The 19,300-nt window shown below is 38.1% G+C and overlaps 1 protein-coding gene across 2 annotated transcripts in view; it reads left to right on the forward strand.

Moving 5' to 3' along the window:
• Window positions 1–19,300, forward strand: part of cemip (cell migration inducing hyaluronidase 1) — a 130,598-nt gene that overhangs the window by 101,830 nt on the left and 9,468 nt on the right. For both annotated transcript variants that reach the window (XM_056239589.1, XM_056239590.1), the window contains exons 12-23: window positions 2,231–2,400; window positions 5,531–5,740; window positions 8,447–8,652; window positions 9,980–10,049; window positions 10,287–10,415; window positions 11,589–11,674; window positions 11,972–12,103; window positions 12,802–12,837; window positions 13,134–13,289; window positions 16,012–16,192; window positions 17,440–17,655; window positions 17,962–18,173. In XM_056239589.1, coding sequence (XP_056095564.1) covers window positions 2,231–2,400; window positions 5,531–5,740; window positions 8,447–8,652; window positions 9,980–10,049; window positions 10,287–10,415; window positions 11,589–11,674; window positions 11,972–12,103; window positions 12,802–12,837; window positions 13,134–13,289; window positions 16,012–16,192; window positions 17,440–17,655; window positions 17,962–18,173 — 1,804 coding nt within the window. The remainder of the gene's footprint in view (window positions 1–2,230; window positions 2,401–5,530; window positions 5,741–8,446; window positions 8,653–9,979; window positions 10,050–10,286; window positions 10,416–11,588; window positions 11,675–11,971; window positions 12,104–12,801; window positions 12,838–13,133; window positions 13,290–16,011; window positions 16,193–17,439; window positions 17,656–17,961; window positions 18,174–19,300) is intronic.

The following is a 19,300-nucleotide window of genomic DNA, read 5'->3' on the forward strand; positions in this document are numbered from 1 at the left end:
TCTACACTTAAAATCCTGTGTTTTCGACTAGCTCTGGAAGTGGACAACCTCAAAACGTTTTACAACTGTATATGGCGTCGTCCACTTATGATCCAATCGACCAAAACACATCTTAATATCAGGTGTAAACAGGGCCTTTATGAACTGATTTTGTTAATTTTGTTTGATGTTTTGGAGGTAACACTTTATTTCAATGGTCTACTTTTGACATTCTAATAACTATAAGTAACTTTGTATCTGCTCCATGTCAACTAGCAGTCATTAGAGACTGCTTAATATCTGATGATAACACTTTATTTTGATGCTCCTCCCAACAGACATTCTTCTATAAGTAACTCTGCAAGTACATTTCAACTTATTTTACCAACCCTAACCCTAACCTAAACAGTCTACTAATACACTTAAGTCACTTTGCAACTATGTATCAACTAACTATCATTAAAGTTAGTAGACTATATAAAGTGGACTATCAAAATAAAGTGTTTCAGTTTTGAACAAAAGCAATTTCTAAATGCACAAATGTATAATGTAAATAATCAGAAAACTGTTCTTAATTAAGTGAATGGAGAGAATTTGATTAGAAATATAAAAGAAAGAAATCGAGCATATCTGAGCACACTCAGAAGACTTAGAGATCACTTTGGTACATAGACAAATATCTCTTTGTGCTTAAGCAATTGAGATATTAAAGAGATCTTTATTTGTGATTTATCTTTCCTCCGGGTCTCTTCCTCCATGTCCTGCTCCTGTGCCAGACAGAATCTGTTAGACAAACATCTCAATCATATAGTGACTGTAGTCATTTTAAAAAAGAATAAATGAGCATTGAGAGGCATCTCATCCATTAGGATGAGCAATTTGTCAACATGGCCCAGTCTCTCGGGACCTGTCGGGAAAGATGATGTGGAAAGTGAGAGAGCTGGGCATCCGTTTGTGATTATCAGATGAGCTCTGAGTCTTGGAGCCTCTTCAGCCCAGTATCTGGGTCAGGCTGGAAGAATGTATGAGGGTGGAATGACATCTCTCTCTTTCTCTCTGTCCCTCTACGCCTTCTCCAATTTAAGCCATGAAATTTACCCAAAATATATGATAACTCAAGAATTGTCTTCCTTGCTCTTTCTCATTAGGCTTATTTTTCTCTCAGCTTTTCTCATATGTTTCTGCATGTATTGTTTCTCTCTTAATCTCTTATTCTCAGTATGCCTACTAAAGTATCTCAGTCCTACTACAGAACTTGCAGTGTCCAGAAACTCTGAGAACTTCATATATTATGTGTGAGATTGGCTTTTTCTGAAGGAAGAGGAAGACACACAAGTCATACAGTGATTGATTGACAGATCTGTCTAGGGTTGGGAAACAATTCTAGCCGTTTGTTTCATCTCTTCTAGTGTTTGTTTCATCTCTTACAAAAAATAGTCTTGTGGTACCACTGTACAGTGATGGTGTCAGATGGTAATGATCACCACATTCATGCACCATGGTATTTACAGGGTCTTACCATGGTACATCCAAAAAATGATGGTAACCATGATAAATATCCAAATATAATTTTTTTTAGGGATGGTATTAAACGGCAATGAAATATACTTTAGTATGGAAATTTGTCTTGTTACAAAGAACCAAAATACTGTTGTTCTGCTTAAAATACTAACTTACACAGGGCTAGGCTGGGGCTAAAGTTCAGCCCTGGACAAATCCAGCCCAGAAGTGAATATTTTGCTGGGGTTACTTTCTGTGAAACACAAAAGAAGATATATTGAAGAATAATGTAACCAAACCATTTTGGTTACCCTTTGCTTACACAAAAAAGTTCTGCTGAAACACCATATTTGTACAGTGTCAATGTCCGAGGCTGGTGCATTTACAGTTTTATCGGGTAGCTCTGTTTTGTCACAATTTTGGAGTATTTGCCTTTCGCATTTTCATACGCTCTGAAATTTAAAAACAGTGCCTAATATGGGAATGTCCCGGTACTCACGATGCCCAGTACATGCCGGTGTATACAAATTAGGAATTATTCTGCTTCATACTATATAGACTAAAGAAATTAGAAAAAAAACATAAAATATTAAAAGCATTAAAAACAACTCCATATGCATCGAAAGACATCATAAAAAATAACATACTGTATAAAACATTATGAAAGATTACATAGCTGAAGCTAATTGTAAAAGGACATTTACACCAAGTGTGATAAAATTCTGTATGTTTGTGTGTGTGCGTCCTCCAGGTAAACCAGCGTACCTTCACATAGGAGAGGAGGTGGACGGTGTGGACATGCGGGCAGAGGTCGGACTGCTGACTCGCAACATTTTGATCAGAGGCGAGATGGAGCCAACCTGTTACGGCAACGAAGCCTGCAAGTTCTTCTCCTTTGATACGTTTGGTGGACATCTCAAGGTAATCTGACCCTCCTGTCATTTCAAACAAGCATGTCTGTATTAAGTACCACCTACATTTGTCTTTAATGCCTCTATCCACTAGCTCCTCTCACCATGGATGTTAACACCCTCAGAGTGAAATATTGCAGCGATGGCATCCCTAGCTAGACATTAACACTCTGTCACACAAGCAGAACGGACATTTTTTGGCTTTGTCTCCTGCAAAAGGCCTGTCAGTATCAGTGTGTGTGCGTGTGTGTGTACGTGATGAGGCCACTCAAGCGGCTGACCTCGCTAGTAATTGGCCCAGATCTGACTGTTCCTTTCCCCTCCTCACCTTCGCTGTCACGGAGAAGGTTGGCCAGACTCAAGAAGAAATTTCCACATGCAACAACTAGGCCATCCTGTCTTTCAAGTTGTGGGGAAACTACCTTTGACACAAGCTACCTTGCAGTAATGATTTTAGAAGGGATAAATATTACAACAAGTACAAAAAATTCTGTTTTTTTAAAGAATAGTAACCCTAAAAAGTATGTTATCTTACTGAACCATTTCATTCTAAACCTGTATCATAGTGTCTATACCAGACGCAAACGGCACGGCACGACGCAAAAACAGCAAATAGAACCAATTATAATCAGAGATGCTGTCTAAACTGGACGCGACACAACAAATTTGTTATTTCTGACATACTTGAAGGTGACCCTAAAAACATCTAGCAGCATCCTAATAACCAGCCAGGTGACACTTGCGACTGACTAGCAATCAACCAGAAGATTAGCACAATGTCGGTGTATCTCTTTTCCATACATTGAGAGCTTACAGTAGAGTGACCAAGGTCTCATAAGGGGATTGATCAAGGATCTAGCCACCAGGGTGGTTCCCCGAAAACTAATGGTTTGCTTAGGAACATTTTCCTTGTTGCTTTCGCACCGCCAGGAGTAACTCTAAAGTGATGTAAGTTGTGCTTGTTGTTATGACTTTTATTTTGACGGCTGAGAACGCCAGAGCCTGAGCTCACAGTGCTCGCATTCTCCGTGTTCGTTAGTTTACGATCTGTCTAACAGTCCTGTCTCGTAGTAGTAATACGTTATTAGATATAATTGTTATACACAGAAAGTAGACAGTATATGGGAAGGTATTAGCGTATGCCGTGTGGTTGATATCCAGTGTCGCTAGCTGAGCAGAAATACATAATCATGTTTGGCTTGGTCCCTAGCCTGGGAAAACCCAGACAACTTCCGGCAAATTTAGATTTGCTCTGCAAGTTAGTCTGGCAAAGAGCTCATTCAAGCCCATTTCTAATCCGTCAAAATCGCATTTTCATTAGAACTCTATAACCTCCAAAACCATGTTATTAAAATATATATATATATTTTTTTTATCATAGAGAATGTTTAAATACTAATATCAGCTTACGAGGGAAACGGAGGCGGAGTTAGTGGTGCTTCGGAGGCTGATACTGCTGGAGATGATTCAGGAGAGGTCTGTGCCCCCAGCGCGCGCTGACACGGAGTAAAGCCTTGTTTATACTCGACGCGTCCGCACGAGCAGGAAGGTACGCGCGGCAAAAAATTACGCGTTCGGTGCGCAAGACCGGCGAGACCTCATTTCACTTGGCTGTGTGTGCGGCTTTTTTTGCAACAGCACGCGCAGCGCCGCGTCTGAGGATGAACGACTTCAAGCCGAATCTGCCCGAGCATGTACGTCTCACCGCACCGGCACCCAGTTTGCGCGTCTAAATTGCAAAGTTCATTGCAAAGTTTTTTTTTGTTAAGGTTTTGTTTACTGTGTGTGATTTATTTAATGGAAAGCACATTCACTTCTAGTTGTCTTGCTGTTAATTTTAAATAAACGTAGAGCAAGTAGCTAATCAGTGTCTGCTCGTTTATTCAAACTAAGTTGTTCTATAACAGAAGAACGTCGCTCTGCATACGTCATCTCCTTCATCGCTCTGATTGGTTTTAGGTCTATCCAATTGCGCCCAGAGGCATTTGAGCTACGTCCGTTGGTGACGCCCCTTTGGAAATGATAACTTAGTTACAACTGAGAATGGTCTGGTTTTAACCAGGCTACTTGGTCCCCTCAAAGTTGCGTTGAATTTTCTCCTCAGCATAAAGGTTAAGAGGCCCATCTATCACTGTTTTCCGTGTCCGTAGAGTTAGTTTCTGGAGTAAATGTATAGTCTATAATCTGTGTGTTTACACAGCTTTTTTAAAAATGGCGGGTGCTGGTGTTTCGCCTGCGTTCGGCCAATCATTTTCTATATAGTGTTAGAATAAGTTCAGCAAATGAATTTAAGCTGTATCTGTGTTTGTTAAGGGTCAGCCAGGGTCAACATGTCAGTCTAAAGTGCTCTTCACTCACACACCCATGCGAAAACTTGTTCAGCCTGCTTGTCTAGAGCAATGAACCTCCTGACACACTTAACATCTGATCGGATAATTTGTGGTTGTGTTTATGGGCTTCAACCACAAGGGAGGTCATAAAAACCGTCACATTCTCATGATATTTGCCAGGCGACTAATCTAATTTATGAAACATTAAGAGAAATATCTGGCCGGGGTGAAACTGTACATTTGGCTGTCCAAAGGATGAAAGACATTAATTGGAGCCAAAGTTTGCCACCTTCCCCTGGGAAACGTCAAATCATCTTAGTTTTACTCGCATTCTTCTGCATCGCAGAGATATGACGTGCAACATATTTCACATTCTTTGACTTGAAACGATGTGATGTAGGTCACAAAAAAAGGCAGCCATGAAATCTGAAAGCGAACATTCTGCCAGAAGTGCGAGAATGAGAGAAGAGAGGAAATCAATCTAGATGACACCTTCAACTTCCCGCCCGTCCATTTATTCACACTTATACTGGTATGCACGTCTCCAGTCTTATTCTGAAAGTGTGATGATATTTACATTTCTCACTTTTGACGTTCTTTCATCTAGATTCTCGAGTTTCAGATTTCAAATTTCCATATTAAGAAGCACAACTTGCATAGACCCTGTGACCACTTGTAATCAGATCACCCAAGATGGATATTAATATCATTGTCCATTAATGTAAAAAAATAGCAGAAAGTAGAGCTGCACCATTCTGGATAAGTTGAGAATGACGTTGTTGTTTTTTCAACTCTGTGTTTTTTCTTCAGGTGGAGCGAGGTTTCCGTGCGGTGCATGTGGCAGGGGTGGAGTTGAAGCATATGGGGCAGCAGTCTATGGGTCACTATCCCGTCCACTTCCATATGAATGGGGACGTGGATGACAAGGGTGGCTACAACCCACCCACTTATGTGAAAGACCTGTCCATTCATCACTCCTTCTCCCGATGCGTCACCATTCACGGCTCCAACGGGTTGCTGGTGAGTTTCAGGCCAGAAGTTGAGTGTGCTTGAAGACATCCATAATGAGTCTCTGCTATAAAATTAATAGAATAATTTTGATAGAATTGAGTCTTTTGTTTCTCTTGAACAATGGCCGGTGGAATTTGTTCCCTCAATTTTCAAACAACATTGCAATAGAACTATGGGTACATAATATTTACTCAAAATTCACTGAAATAGTAATAATAGTAAAAATATCTAAAAAACAAGAAAAACTATTCCTGGATTAAGTTTTTCTTACCCCTTTAAGAGGTTAAAAAAATGCCAGTGGGGTAAGAAAAATAAATCACACTGATGGCAATTAGGATGGTTTAAGACAGGTTAAAAGAAGAAAGCCTGCAAAAGGAAGTCTACAATATGCTTAATGCCTGAGTGATGCACAATATTTACTCAAAATTGTAAATATTGAAAACAAAAAAAAAGATTATTTTTCTGTTGACAAGGTTGATGGATGAATTTGGAATTGAGATGAAGAACTAATACTTATGTTTGTTCAGGGATTCACAAACTTTTTTGTCAAATACCCCGGAGATTTTACATTACTATTTCATATTTGTATGTTCATGGTTCTCTAATATCAGTTAATGGTCATGTGACGTGCAAGTAAACAAATAAAACATATTTTTTATTTTATTTTGATTGTTTTTTTTTTAAATAATTATCTTTTTTAATTTGACATTTTTTATCACCTCAAGGGGTTGCAAAATTTCACAACATTTTTATTTTCTATAAATATCTACAAATCCTTGAGACAATATTTACTTGAGAAACAAAATTTAACATTACATGTTTTATGAATATCTAAACATACTTAAAACGGTACATTTTCTTGAGAAGAAAACAAGACAATAAGACATTTGTTTAAGACATAAACTATACAAATGCAAAATATAGTGAGGATTTATGAAAAAAAAATCCAATGATATAAGGAAAATAAATGACAGTAATGATGAATACCTGGAAAGTTAGTTAAAGAAAGGTTAAAAAGGAAAGCCTAAAACTCTACTACTATTGCTCAATGTTAGGGTTAACCTATAGGATGCTAATAGAGAGGCACCTCAGCTGACACTTACCTAATTGACAAAATAGGCTTTCTGTTTTCTAGTTTTGTTTATATCATGGGGAGAAGCATAGAGCTGAAAAGGGTACTTGGCTTCTTTTGTCTCTTAACAAGTTAAATGAAATATGGATTCTCAGAGCTCACCAAAACAGAAATATGAATCTGCAATTTATTGCGTAGCGGTCTGCCCTTGGCTTTTCTAAAAAGCATAGAGCTGCAGTTCAAACACTTGTCAAAGATGCGGGACTGCCGCTATAACTTGCTTTATTTTCTTCACAGGAGATGAGGTGAAAGGTTAGGGTACAACAAAGCCACATTATTTATTCGTGAAAGCGAGCTGCGATTTTATTTTGGAGCCAGCGGGGGTCGGGTGGGTTGGCATCCCAACTTTAGAGCTCTGACGGGAATAACTCTTAGACAAGGGTTGCTTCTAATGCGTTTAACAAGGCTAAATGTTATTTTGCCCAGCGGTAGGTGTATCACACACTGAGGTAGTTTACAATTCACCTATTTCTTTGAAAGGATTAATGGAATTGCTTTCAGTCCCAAAAATCATGTTTGTTTGCCAACTCACACTGGGTGGATGATGTTTCCATCAGGGTTGTATGGTGGCAAAAAGTGCAGCATTTCAGCTTAACCTGATGCTGTTTCAAATGTGCATTCACAGCAGGACTTTGAAAATAGAAGATAGCTGACATCTTTTAGTGGTTTTCATGTTCAGTTGTTGATTACCATGGGAATTACATAAAGGAATGGAAAATATGATCATTTTATCATCATTTACTCACCCTCATCATGTGATTTCAAACTAATATTTTTCTTTGAAATGAAATATTCTTCATTGTTGGATGGTCGTCCAAAAATAAGTAGTCCACACAAGGAAAGTGGATGGGGATTTATATTGCCAAGCTTAAAGTTGTCAAAATGTGTATACAATAATATCAGATACTATATACTGTAATGAATGCACATTAAACTATAGAGTACAAGACTACCATAGATCCTGTAATAGTCTTGTCACATATAAAATATTGCAGATTGTCATATTTCCCTCATGCATGGATGGATGGATGGATGGATGGATATAGATAGATAGATAGATAGATAGATAGATAGATAGATAGATAGATAGATAGATAGATAGATAGATAGATATATAGATAGATAGATAGATAGATAGATAGATAGATAGATAGATAGATAGATAGATAGATAGATAGATAGATAGATAGATAGATAGATAGATAGATAGATAGATAGATAGATAGATAGATAGATAGATAGATAGATATATAGATAGATAGATAGATAGATAGATAGATAGATAGAAGGAAAATGGATGGGAATTTATACTGCCATGGTTAAAAATTCAACAAAAAAGTTAAGTATATTAAAGCTGTTTTTCACTGAAAATGTTCACAAACTAAGACTCTCTACTTCTGTTTTTGATTCTGGTTCAAAAGTGATAAGTCATAGGGTATTATTTGACTTGTTTTCACACTACTTCTTTATGTGAGGTTTTCCTTATTCATCTATTATTAGCTATGATTTTGTTTTCCTACCCAATGTTATCAATTGCTAAAAGCCTCATCTCCTGTCTTCTGATGTTCTTAATTTCCCGGTAGGTGAAAGATGTTGTTGGCTATGATGCTTTAGGACATTGTTTCTTCACTGAGGACGGACCGGAGGAGAGGAACACGTTCGATCATTGTCTGGGTCTTCTGGTGAAGGCCAGCACACTGCTACCCTCCGACAGAGACAGCAAGATGTGCCGTGACATAACCAACGGAGCTTATCCTGGATACGTGGCCAAACCACGGCAGGACTGCAGGTATAAATCACACTGACCTGAGAGATAATGGAGAAAATGCTGTCGATCAAGTATCTCAAGAAACAAATCGCACCCTAAATCAAAATAAATGATCAAGAATATGTATGTGTATACACCATAAGTAGATGCAGTATGAAATGTTAATTGTTTATCATATTGCTGTTCAATTTGCATTTCCAATATTTGTCAAACTAATCGCAGTACTGTATGGCTGTGTAAGCAAATCGTGCAGCTCTAATTTTTGTATCGTTAAGAGATATTGTAGCCATGATCATTATTCTAGCTACATTCTGTTGACTCATTCCTCTAACAAACCCTTTTTTTAGTCGTTTTCTCACACTCGCTGGTATTCTTTAATCACGGCTTCCTCTTAAGAAAGCAACAACACAACATGCGGTCGCACTGATGATAGTTTCCGCCCGCACTCATTATTGTTTAATGATTTTTATCCTTAGATGCACTCGCATTCTTCGAACCTCTGATAATCTTTGCTAATTAAAAGAACAATATTACCACATTAAGAAACGCTGCTAAACTCTGGCAGCGAAACTGTCTGGGTTGGGAAAACTAGGGTTGGGTGTTGACAGTAAATACGTTTCATCTGAACCGCAGAGCTGCGAGAGCTGGGAATTGCTTTGAAGTGTGGTTAAGTGTGGAGCATTAGGGTGAGGCGAATACTTGTGGAATAAAACCCTTAAATTTTGACGATCTTAAAAAGTGTATCAATGCAACAGATGCATGTGATTTAAAAAAAAAAAAAAATTATCTTCATACAAACACCTTGTCTGTGCATTTAGAGTTTAGACCAGTTCCATATAGCATGTGGAACTAACAGGCTTCCGAACCATTGGGGCATTAAATTGCGTTAAATTGCTAATTGCTCTCATATATATTGCAGGAGCATTGCACCTTTTAGTTTGAAATTCAGTCAATAGGGAGATTAAAGCTTCACAAATTATAAAAGAGACTGCCATAGATGCTGTGATGTTAAGACACATTTTGAAATATTGCTGGAAGACATCCCACACAGATAGACAGATAGACAGACAGAAGATAGATAGATGGATAGATAGACAGACAGAGAGACGGACGGACATAGATGGATGGATGGATGGATGGACGGAGATAGATAGATAGATGGCACAAGCAGAAAAAGGATGAATCTCTCTTTTTTTCACATTAGGTACAGTAGAGCCAGTAATAATCTGTTTGAGATGAGGTTAAGAATGGACATGTGGTAAATGTCAGCCGTGTTTGTTTATGTTTGTGACTGCAGAAGTAGGAAGCAATAAGATCTAATCAGTGTCTTTCTCTCTCTCTTTCTCAGCGCCACCTCCACCTTCTGGATGGCGAACCCCAATAACAATCTCATCAACTGTGCCGCGGCCGGATCCGAGGTGAGTCTCGTTACCACGGCGATGCCTCTGATTAATGGGGCCTTTCCACCTACCATGCTAATTTGTGATGGATCATACAGCGGCATGTGTTGGTTAGCTGTGGATATTTTTTATATACCGCTGTGTGCTCATTCTCTGTGTTTTGTGTCATTAGGGCTGCCATTAGCACTGTCTTACGTGTGTGTGTGTGTGTGTGTGTGTGTGTGTGTGTGTGTGTGTGTGTGTCTGGCCTTGCAGGAAACGGGATTCTGGTTCATTTTCCACCACGTCCCCACCGGTCCATCAGAGGGCATGTATTCCCCCGGCAAGTCCGAACATACACCCATGGGGCTCTTCATTAATAACAGAGCTCACTCCAATTACAGGGTGAGTGTGTGTGTGTGCATGTGCTCTAGGTGCGTGTCATTGTGAATGAAAGTGGGCCACGGCACCAGAGATATAGGTGCCGCTAGCGCCGCTCTCTGTATACACCACTAAAAGGCCGATGCCTGAGATTGATGATCTTATTGTTCGGAAAAAAAGGAAGCGGGCGAACGCTTTCTTTTGCGCTCCTGCAGTAATCTATGGCATCATTCTCAGTACGGCCACCGTAATTGAAATATAATTCATTTTGAGCTGCTAGCTACTTAGCCGTTTAATAAAACATGATTTAAGGGTTCGGGAATCTTGGTGTCTTTGAGCTGAAACACAGTACCATCCTCAGTCTGAGTGAAGGAATGGATGGCGGTGCACAGGGAAACTTATCTTTATGACGGCAAGGTTTTACAGGGAGGAAAAATAATGTTTTTTGCTTATAAGCTGGTGTTTTTTGAAAATTTTGTTTAGAAATATTGATCTTTTTGAAAAAAAAAAGTCTCTTCTGCTCACCAAGGCTGCATTTATTTGATTAGAAATATAGTAAAAACGGTAATATTGTGAACTATTATTACAATTGAAAATCACAGTTTCAATTTGAATATATTTAAAAATGTAATCTACTCCTGTGATGCAAAGCTGAATTATGATCCTTCAGAAATCATTCTAATATGCTGATTATTATCCATGTTTTGCTGGTTAATAATTTTGTGGAAACCAAGATTTTTTTTTTTTTCAGGATGTTTTGATGAATAGAAAGTTCAAAACAACAGCATTTATTTAAATGTATTTTAATTAATTTATCAGATTTTTTGTTAACTTTATTTTCACTTTTGTTCAATTTAATGCATACTTGCTGAATAAAAGTATTACTTTCTTTAAAAAAAAATCTTACTGACCCCAGGTTTTTGAACGATAGTGTGCAAGGGAAAGTGTGTGTATTGTATTGTGTATTTTCTTCACCTTTTTGAACTTCATTAGTGTGATAAATTAAGTTGTAAAAGTACAACTATTGCATATAGTCTCTTAATTAACATGTGCTCATAAAATCTGCATGGTAATCCTATTAGAGTGAGCAAAAGGTTGTATAATTTGAGTTGGGGTATATGTTACTCTGCAGGATGTCAACAAATCTGTTGAATGAGGTCTTGTTTTTCATGTTTTGCTGTTTATGTGTCTTGGTAGGCGGGGATGATCCTCGACAATGGAGTGAAGACGACCGAGGCTAATGCGAAGGACAAGAGACCCTACCTCTCCCTCGTAGGAGCTAGGTTAGCATTTACAATTTCCCACTCCTGCTGAAGCATTGGGTTTGGGTGCTTCTGCGCTGGTGTTTTAAAGGAATACATTTTTTTTTTTGTCATTTACTCACCCACCTCATGGCTACTTTTTTCAAACAATAAAAAATTAAAATAAACTGAGGCTGTCAAGCCCTGAAAACCCACAAAAGATTTATAGAAATCTGGTGCGCTAGAACTTCAGTAACCATAAACACTATGCTGTCCAGCACACCAGCTAACAAAACCAGACATCAGATCCAGCATGGACCAGTGTTCCTTTTTTGGCAGGTACGGCCCACACCAGGATGCAGACCCCTTTAAACCAAGAGTTCCTGCTCTAGTCCACCATTTTGTGGCCTACAAGAACCAGGACCATGGTGCATGGCTGAGAGGAGGAGACGTTTGGCTGGATGATTGCCAGTAAGCATTTTGATTCTTGAATTGGCATGCCCTCAAGTTAGAAACTAAGTTTCCTTTCTGGTAGTTATGCCACAGTGGCCATCCTCTGTCTATTATTTTATTTTATTTATTTTATTTTATTATTATTTTATTTATTTTTAATTTAATTTAATTTAATTTAATTTAATTTAATTTAATTTAATTTAATTTAATTTAATTTAATTTAATTTAATTTAATTTAATTTAATTTAATTTATTTTATTTATTATTTATTTATTTATTTATTTTGCCATTTGACCATCTTCTTAGCAGCCTATTTTATTTTATTTTATCAATCATATCTAGATGGGACGTTTAACATGAGCAGCTGTTTTTGTATGATGAAACTGAATTATCACTAAACCTCAACATATATGAAATATCACTTACTAAATGCACCGTCCACTGAAGGCCTTCATTAAAACATTTATTATTTAAATGCACTTCATTTTGAAAATAAAAATATATATATACGCTTGTGTCACCATAGCTTCAGTAAAATATTTAGATGAGGCAAATAAACTCTACTTCTGTTTTGCGTCTCTGACACAGACTTATGACTTCAGTCATGCGTGCGAGTCAGTTGTGATTGTGTGCGCTCTAGAATCTGATGAGTGTTATTGCAGTGTGCATGGCATGTGGTCAGCACTGACGTATCCCTTCATCTTAATTGCTCACAGGTTCGCTGATAATGGAATCGGCCTGACTCTCGCCAGGTAAACCCACTAATCACCATTTTTCCTTTATTCTATTATTTTCTTTGCACACATTTCAGCAGTCTAAAAATGAAATGTTCATATTTGCTGAATTCATTATAGCGCAGGGCATAGTGCCTGTAATTGGAAAATGCCTTATATGGGCGGCTTCTTTAGATGCAGTAAAGGAGTCTGGGCTTTTGTGGGAATGCGAAAGTAATTTATTGGTGAGAACTCAGCAAAGATGTGGTGTTTATTCTCAAAAGGTGAGGAATCACCCTGCATTTTTCTGACTTTGTGCTTCTTTGCTTGCATAGTGGCGGAACATTCCCGGATGACGACGGCTCCCGTCAAGAGGTGAAGAACTCTCTGTTTGTGGGAGAGAGTGGGAACAGAGGGATGCACGACCTGAATGATCAATCCTGGGGACCGGGCGGCCCCGATCATCTCGGCAGGTCTCTACCGAGAGGAACGTGAGTGCTGTGAACATCGGTTTTCCCTTTATCTTGCTATTGCACAACAAAACACTGTTTTAAAGTGTTGTGAATGGTGTGGAAGTGTGCACCAAGGTTTCCAGGGAAGCATTCGTTCAATTTTGTGGCCTTTCAAAGAGAACAATGTCTGTGACCTTGATTTTGTTGCCTTATTGATGCCCACATTTTCCCCAGAAATGTCTGTAAGGTGCTGTAAGCCATTTTTGTGGAAAATGTGCCCATTAGTTGTCAGATATTAGGTGTTCTGAGATATCGCAGCTATTTGTACACTGCAAGAATTGTTTTTAAAACATCTATAGTCACCTAAAAAAATGCAAAAGAGGGATAGAACGTTCAGCGACTTTAGTTGTCCGCAGGCTGAAGTGTGTTGTCAGTATGATTCTATATTTGCAATTAATTTACTTCTGTTATTTGACATTTATATGCAAGAAAAAATGTAGGCTTGATTTTATTCATCAGGAATTGATTGGACGCTCCATAGGGGAATGACATGGGTTGAAATATAAGACGACATCATAACGTCAGTCGAAAAGGAATAGTTTGCACTGTTTTTCTTTGAAAGATGATGATGAATATGTATTAAGAAAGTTTGATTTCATGTGTAGTTTCTGCCCCACTTGCAGTAAACCAAATAGTGAAAACAAATATAGCTGCAAGCCACAATTAGTGGAATCCAGCCGGTATAGGAAACTGTACAGATGAAATATGCTTAGTAAGTTCTGTGTTTACAATTGGGGGGAAATCAATCCAAAGTTCCAGGTTTTACTTTGTTTTCTCTGACATCTCAGAGCAATTTATCACTAGACTCTTTATACCTGACAGGGCTTGAGGATTTCATGTGCTTGACTTTCATCTGTAATACTGCAGCTCAACACGTCACTTTATATTCCTTGTCCGCTGCTCCCTTAGAAAATGTTGGATTTGCATAGATGTGTACAAAAAGTGAATGTTAAAACACATTTATCACTGACAAATCCCATCTTTATTGCATCCATGAGAGCCAAAGTCTCTCTCTATCTCTATCTCTCTCTTTGAAAACTGTCAAAGTGTCTGGTGCGTTCTTCAAACTTTAGCATTCTCCTTTTAGAAATAACTTTAATTGGACACTTCAACCATCATTGTCATTTGAATTTGTTTTTTAAAGAAGAGCCGTTTATAAAAAGGGTCCACATTTTAAAGGTAAAGTGTGCAATTTCTGCACCACTAGTGGCATCAAACTGAATTACAAAATCATTGACTGTTTTCAAACAAGATTGAATTCCTGAAACGCTAAAGTCACAAAATTGCAATTGCATTGACAATCTTGCATTTTAATGTTTACATAAAAAAAATGCATCTATTCAATTTTGCAAACTTACTCAGGCTGTCCAAAGATGGCATATCAAACATCTCTACTGAATAAAAATAATAATAAAAACTTTAGAGGGAGAAAATTATGGGCAAATGTCCATGATTTCCATGTACATTTTTAAGTCTGTCAGACAGGGCAGCTGGGCGGGCTTTTAGAATGTTCAAAATGTAACGGCTAGTTGCTAGGCAACCATACATCCCAAAATTACATAAAATGCAATTCGCCTTTGGCTAAGCCACACCTAGAATGTAGATTGACCAATCACAGCGCAGCCAAGAACGAGCTCCCACAGAGGTCCGACACTTTTTCACAGCGCTCCATTGACTTTAACACAGGCGTCTCATATTTTTGGTCTCGGCAGGCTATTACCGTCGTAGTTTTATCAAAAATATGGTTAAACGTTGTGCCTGGGGCATTTGTAACACAGATACGCGTTTCCCAGAGAGGTTGGAGGGGGGTGTGCGTTTTTTTCCCTTCCCAAAACCAAAGTCAAATCCTGACAAGTGTCGTCTAGCACACGCTGCTAATAAATACAATCCGTTTGCTTTGTAATAACGATTATAGAAGTGAATAGAGACCTACCCAGCTTTGCATGAACAGTGTTGCTCCTTGATATTGTTAGTCCCAGCCTCCGTCTCGATTAGTAGGATATGCGGTGGTTCATTTTTTGACTGTGACCGGTATGCTTTTATTCACGACATACAGGTGAAACGCAAGGAACAACAAGGCATCCAAATAGAGGCAAAAGCATACCGGTAGATTGCAGCCGCTTTTGCCTACTTCTATCGGACACTTTATTTGCCGCTTTATAAAAGTTTGATAAAATTTCAGCAGGAAGAGCTGTCACAGCATAAGCCATGTTGATACCAGAGCCCAGATGAAGTTTGTTTGTCGGACGTAGCAACAGTAACTAAGGGGGGCGGGGCTTAGCCAAAGGCGAATTAACCCTAGACCCTTCACGCATGCAATATTTGGTGAGTTTCTACCACTCGGACAGAAAGTTGTAGCTGTTCAAAATGAGGAAGAAAGTAGTTAGAGGAAAAGCAGTACGCTTTATTCCTTATGACTGTTTCCAAGCAATGCATTAGTTTTTTCCGTCTTGTTTAAATAATAATAGTAATAAACAACATTCTCAATCAAGTTATCTCAAGGTTTTTCTCAAGACAAGGCAAAAATAATATTGTATTGTTATTCTATTTAGTGCAACTAGTTTCTCAGAAAATATCATTTCGGGTTGATTTGTAAATGTTTTCTCTGTCCATTGCATTACATTGACCAAATGTCCCATCATGGGCATTATTTGATGAGTGCAAACCAGTTCAGTGATGTCATCGCCCCTCTGCCCTGCAGGGACTTCCCTATTCGTGGAATGCAAATCTACGACGGGCCGATCAACGTCCAGAACTGCACATTCCGCAAATTCATAGCTCTTGACGGACGCCACACAAGCGCTTTTGGTTTCCGCCTGAACAACTCCTGGCAGAGCTGCCCGAACAACAACGTCACTGACATCACCTTCGATGATGTGCCGGTAAGCGATGTCGGGTGTCATCCAGATCTCTGTGGACCTTTGTGACTCTGTGACAAAATATATGTCAGCGCTCTTTGTGCCTCTTAATAAAAGTGGATGAGGACACTGTCTCTGAGCTATTTCAGGAACTCTGATTGATTTTGTGGAGGATGTCAAAGAGGATTATAACATTTCTGAGTGTCTTCTAGCTGACAGAGGTTGTCCTTCCTCTGGTTATAATCACCTCTCTTGTCACTTCCAATAGTCAGATATGAGGCTTCATTGGCTTCATTTATGCTGCAAGGTCTAAAGCACAGATCTAATTAGGATTGTGTGGCGGTACATACTGTAAGACTGTAGAAATGTCGATCATTGATTATTATGATATATTTGAGTATATATTTGTGAAAACAACTTAGAAACATGGAAGAAAAAAAAAGAAAGAAAAAAAGGCAAGGCATAAAAGAACTAACAGAAATGTTACAAAGTGTTTAGTTGGAGGTTGCAACAGTAATAAAGAATTTAACAGTTGTGCAGCCACTGATGTGAGTATAAATATTTAGTAACGGCATTGAACATGGCACATCCGATCAGAATTTAGAGTAATACTTTTTAATAGATAATATTATGATAATATTATTTAACTTTTCAATGTTTTGTAGTTTAATTAACCAGAATATGCAAAATTAAGCATTACCATGTGGTTGTTTAATATACAAGGTTATCTACTATTCAATACCAAAATGTGGGGATCAGTACGATTTAAAAAAAAAAAGAAATTAATACTTTTATCCAGCAAGGGTGCATTAAATTGATCGTAAAGACATTTATAATGTTACAAAAAAATTATGTTTCAAATAAATGCTGTTATTTTGAACTTTCTATTCATCAAAGAATCCTAAAAAAGATCATGTTATCCACATAAATATACATATTGACAATTGTAAGAAATTATTCTTGTGCAGCAAATCCGCATATAAGAATGATTTCTGAAAGATCATGCAACACTGAAGACTAGAGTAATGTGTATACAAATGTGTAAAATATATTTTGGACCTCATGTAAAATATTTGTTTGTGTTATGTCAAATCTAGAACCACATTTGTTAGTGGTCAAAATCAGATGCAAACAAAGCTGTTACAAGATCTGATCTGTGACAGATAAGATATTGGTTTAAATGTACATTATTGTTGGCTTAATAAAAAAATATTTTTGGGGTATAAAGACAAGTCATTTATAAATAGTGTCCTAAATTCCCTTCGGTCTAGATCACTTCACGTGTATTCTTTGGTGAACCGGGTCCCTGGTTTAACAAGATGGAGATGGATGGCGACAAGACAACCATTTTCCATGACATCGATGGCTCGGTTAGCGAATACCCAGGCGCTTTCCTAGTCAAAGAGGACAACTGGCTCCTGAGACACCCCGACTGCATTGACATCCCCGACTGGAGAGCTGCCATCTGCAGCGGGCACTACGCCCAGGTGAGTCCAACCCAGAGCCATCCACACCCTCCCGTTACTCCCAAAACAGTCCCATGTTTAGTGTCAGCAGCCTTCATTCGGGCAGTCGGTACACAAGCATCTACACGCAAACAGCAATGTTTCCCGAGCGGCACCTTGTTTGTTTGGTACATTCCAAGAAACGACAAAACCAGACACCTTGTTATTTAGCCTTCTTTGAAATTCGCTTTCAGAGAGAAAGGCAATCAGTCTGTCAAATCTGTCAAAAACTCAATCGCTTTTTCACACGCTCTTAAATACCGTGCAAAATATTCTGCCTCCCTCCAGATTTACGTCCAGACCCGAAACCCAGCCAACCTTAACATGAAGATGGTGAAGGATGAGTATCCAGACAAACCTCTGGAGCTGTTTGGTGCTCTGGGAAAGAGGAATCATTACCAGCAGTTTCAGCCCGTGGTCACACTGGGAAAAGGATACACCATGCACTGGGACCAAGCGGCTCCTGCTGAGGTCACTGTCTGGCTCATTAACTTCAACAGGTCAGTGACTGATCAACTCCATCAACTAGGCAATAGTCTTGCTAGTTTCCACTCAGGTTCAAGACTTTTTGTTGACAAAATTCACAGTAAATTTATAATCTTTCACAATTAAAATGTACGGTCCCCCAGCAGTTTTCCATCTAAATATGAACTATTTGAAAGCGAAGAAATTAAGACAGCCATAATCATTAGTTTTATTGTTTTAGTGTTGTTCTGTAAAAAAAAAAAATATATATATATATAATGGTCCCCATGAGGAAAACAGCTTATAAATCATACTAAGTGATGTTTTTGGAAAATGTACAAATGCAGAAAGTTTTCTGTGATGGGTAGGTTTAGTGTTGGTGTAAGGGGATAGAATATACAGTTTGTACTGTATAAAAATCATTATGTCTATGGAAAGTCCCAAAAAAAGAGACAACTATATGCAGGGTTCCCGCGGATCCTTAAAAAGTCTTAAAAAGTCTTAAATTAGATTTTTAAAATTTAAGGCCATAAAAAGTCTTATAAAGTCTTATTTTTACTTATGAAAGGTCTTAAATTTTAGATGACACTTTGACTTAGACATATCTAAAAGCTTTCCAAATTAAAACCATCTAATTAGCGTACGTATTTTTATTTATTTATTATTCTATCTTTGTGGATTTGCTCGTTCACGTGACATTCCGCGTCACTCGCGAGTCGCGGCAGCATAACTGTCTCCTGCACGCGAGAGGAGAGAAGGAGAAGAAAGGTCGTAAATGTCAGTTCAGTTGTAAGTTCATTCTTTATGTGCGTATGGTGTGCGATGTGTATTGTCTTTTATGATATTGTAATTGTTTTAACAATGTACGAGGCACTGCGAGCTGACATCGCATTTCTCTCGTGCTTTCACTGCGTGATGTGTGCAGTGTAACTGTTATGTCCCCAAGTTAGTTTTTGTCTTATATTTATATCATATTATGTTCTTATATTAGAATATCACATCAGAAAGAGTGCCGTTTTCCCGTGCACAATTCCAATTGTGATATTTATGTTATACAACAGTTAAATTAACAATAAGTTAACATTGAGTTACTTTTTAGACACAATATTGTCAATATTGTTTGTTTTCCCTTTATTTCGCCGACTATAATATCAAAATGAAA

The sequence above is a fragment of the Rhinichthys klamathensis genome, unplaced genomic scaffold (genome assembly GCF_029890125.1).
Source record: "Rhinichthys klamathensis goyatoka isolate OS25496 unplaced genomic scaffold, OSU_Roscu_1.1 h1tg000567l_1, whole genome shotgun sequence".
Classification (NCBI taxonomy): Eukaryota; Metazoa; Chordata; class Actinopteri; order Cypriniformes; family Leuciscidae; genus Rhinichthys; species Rhinichthys klamathensis.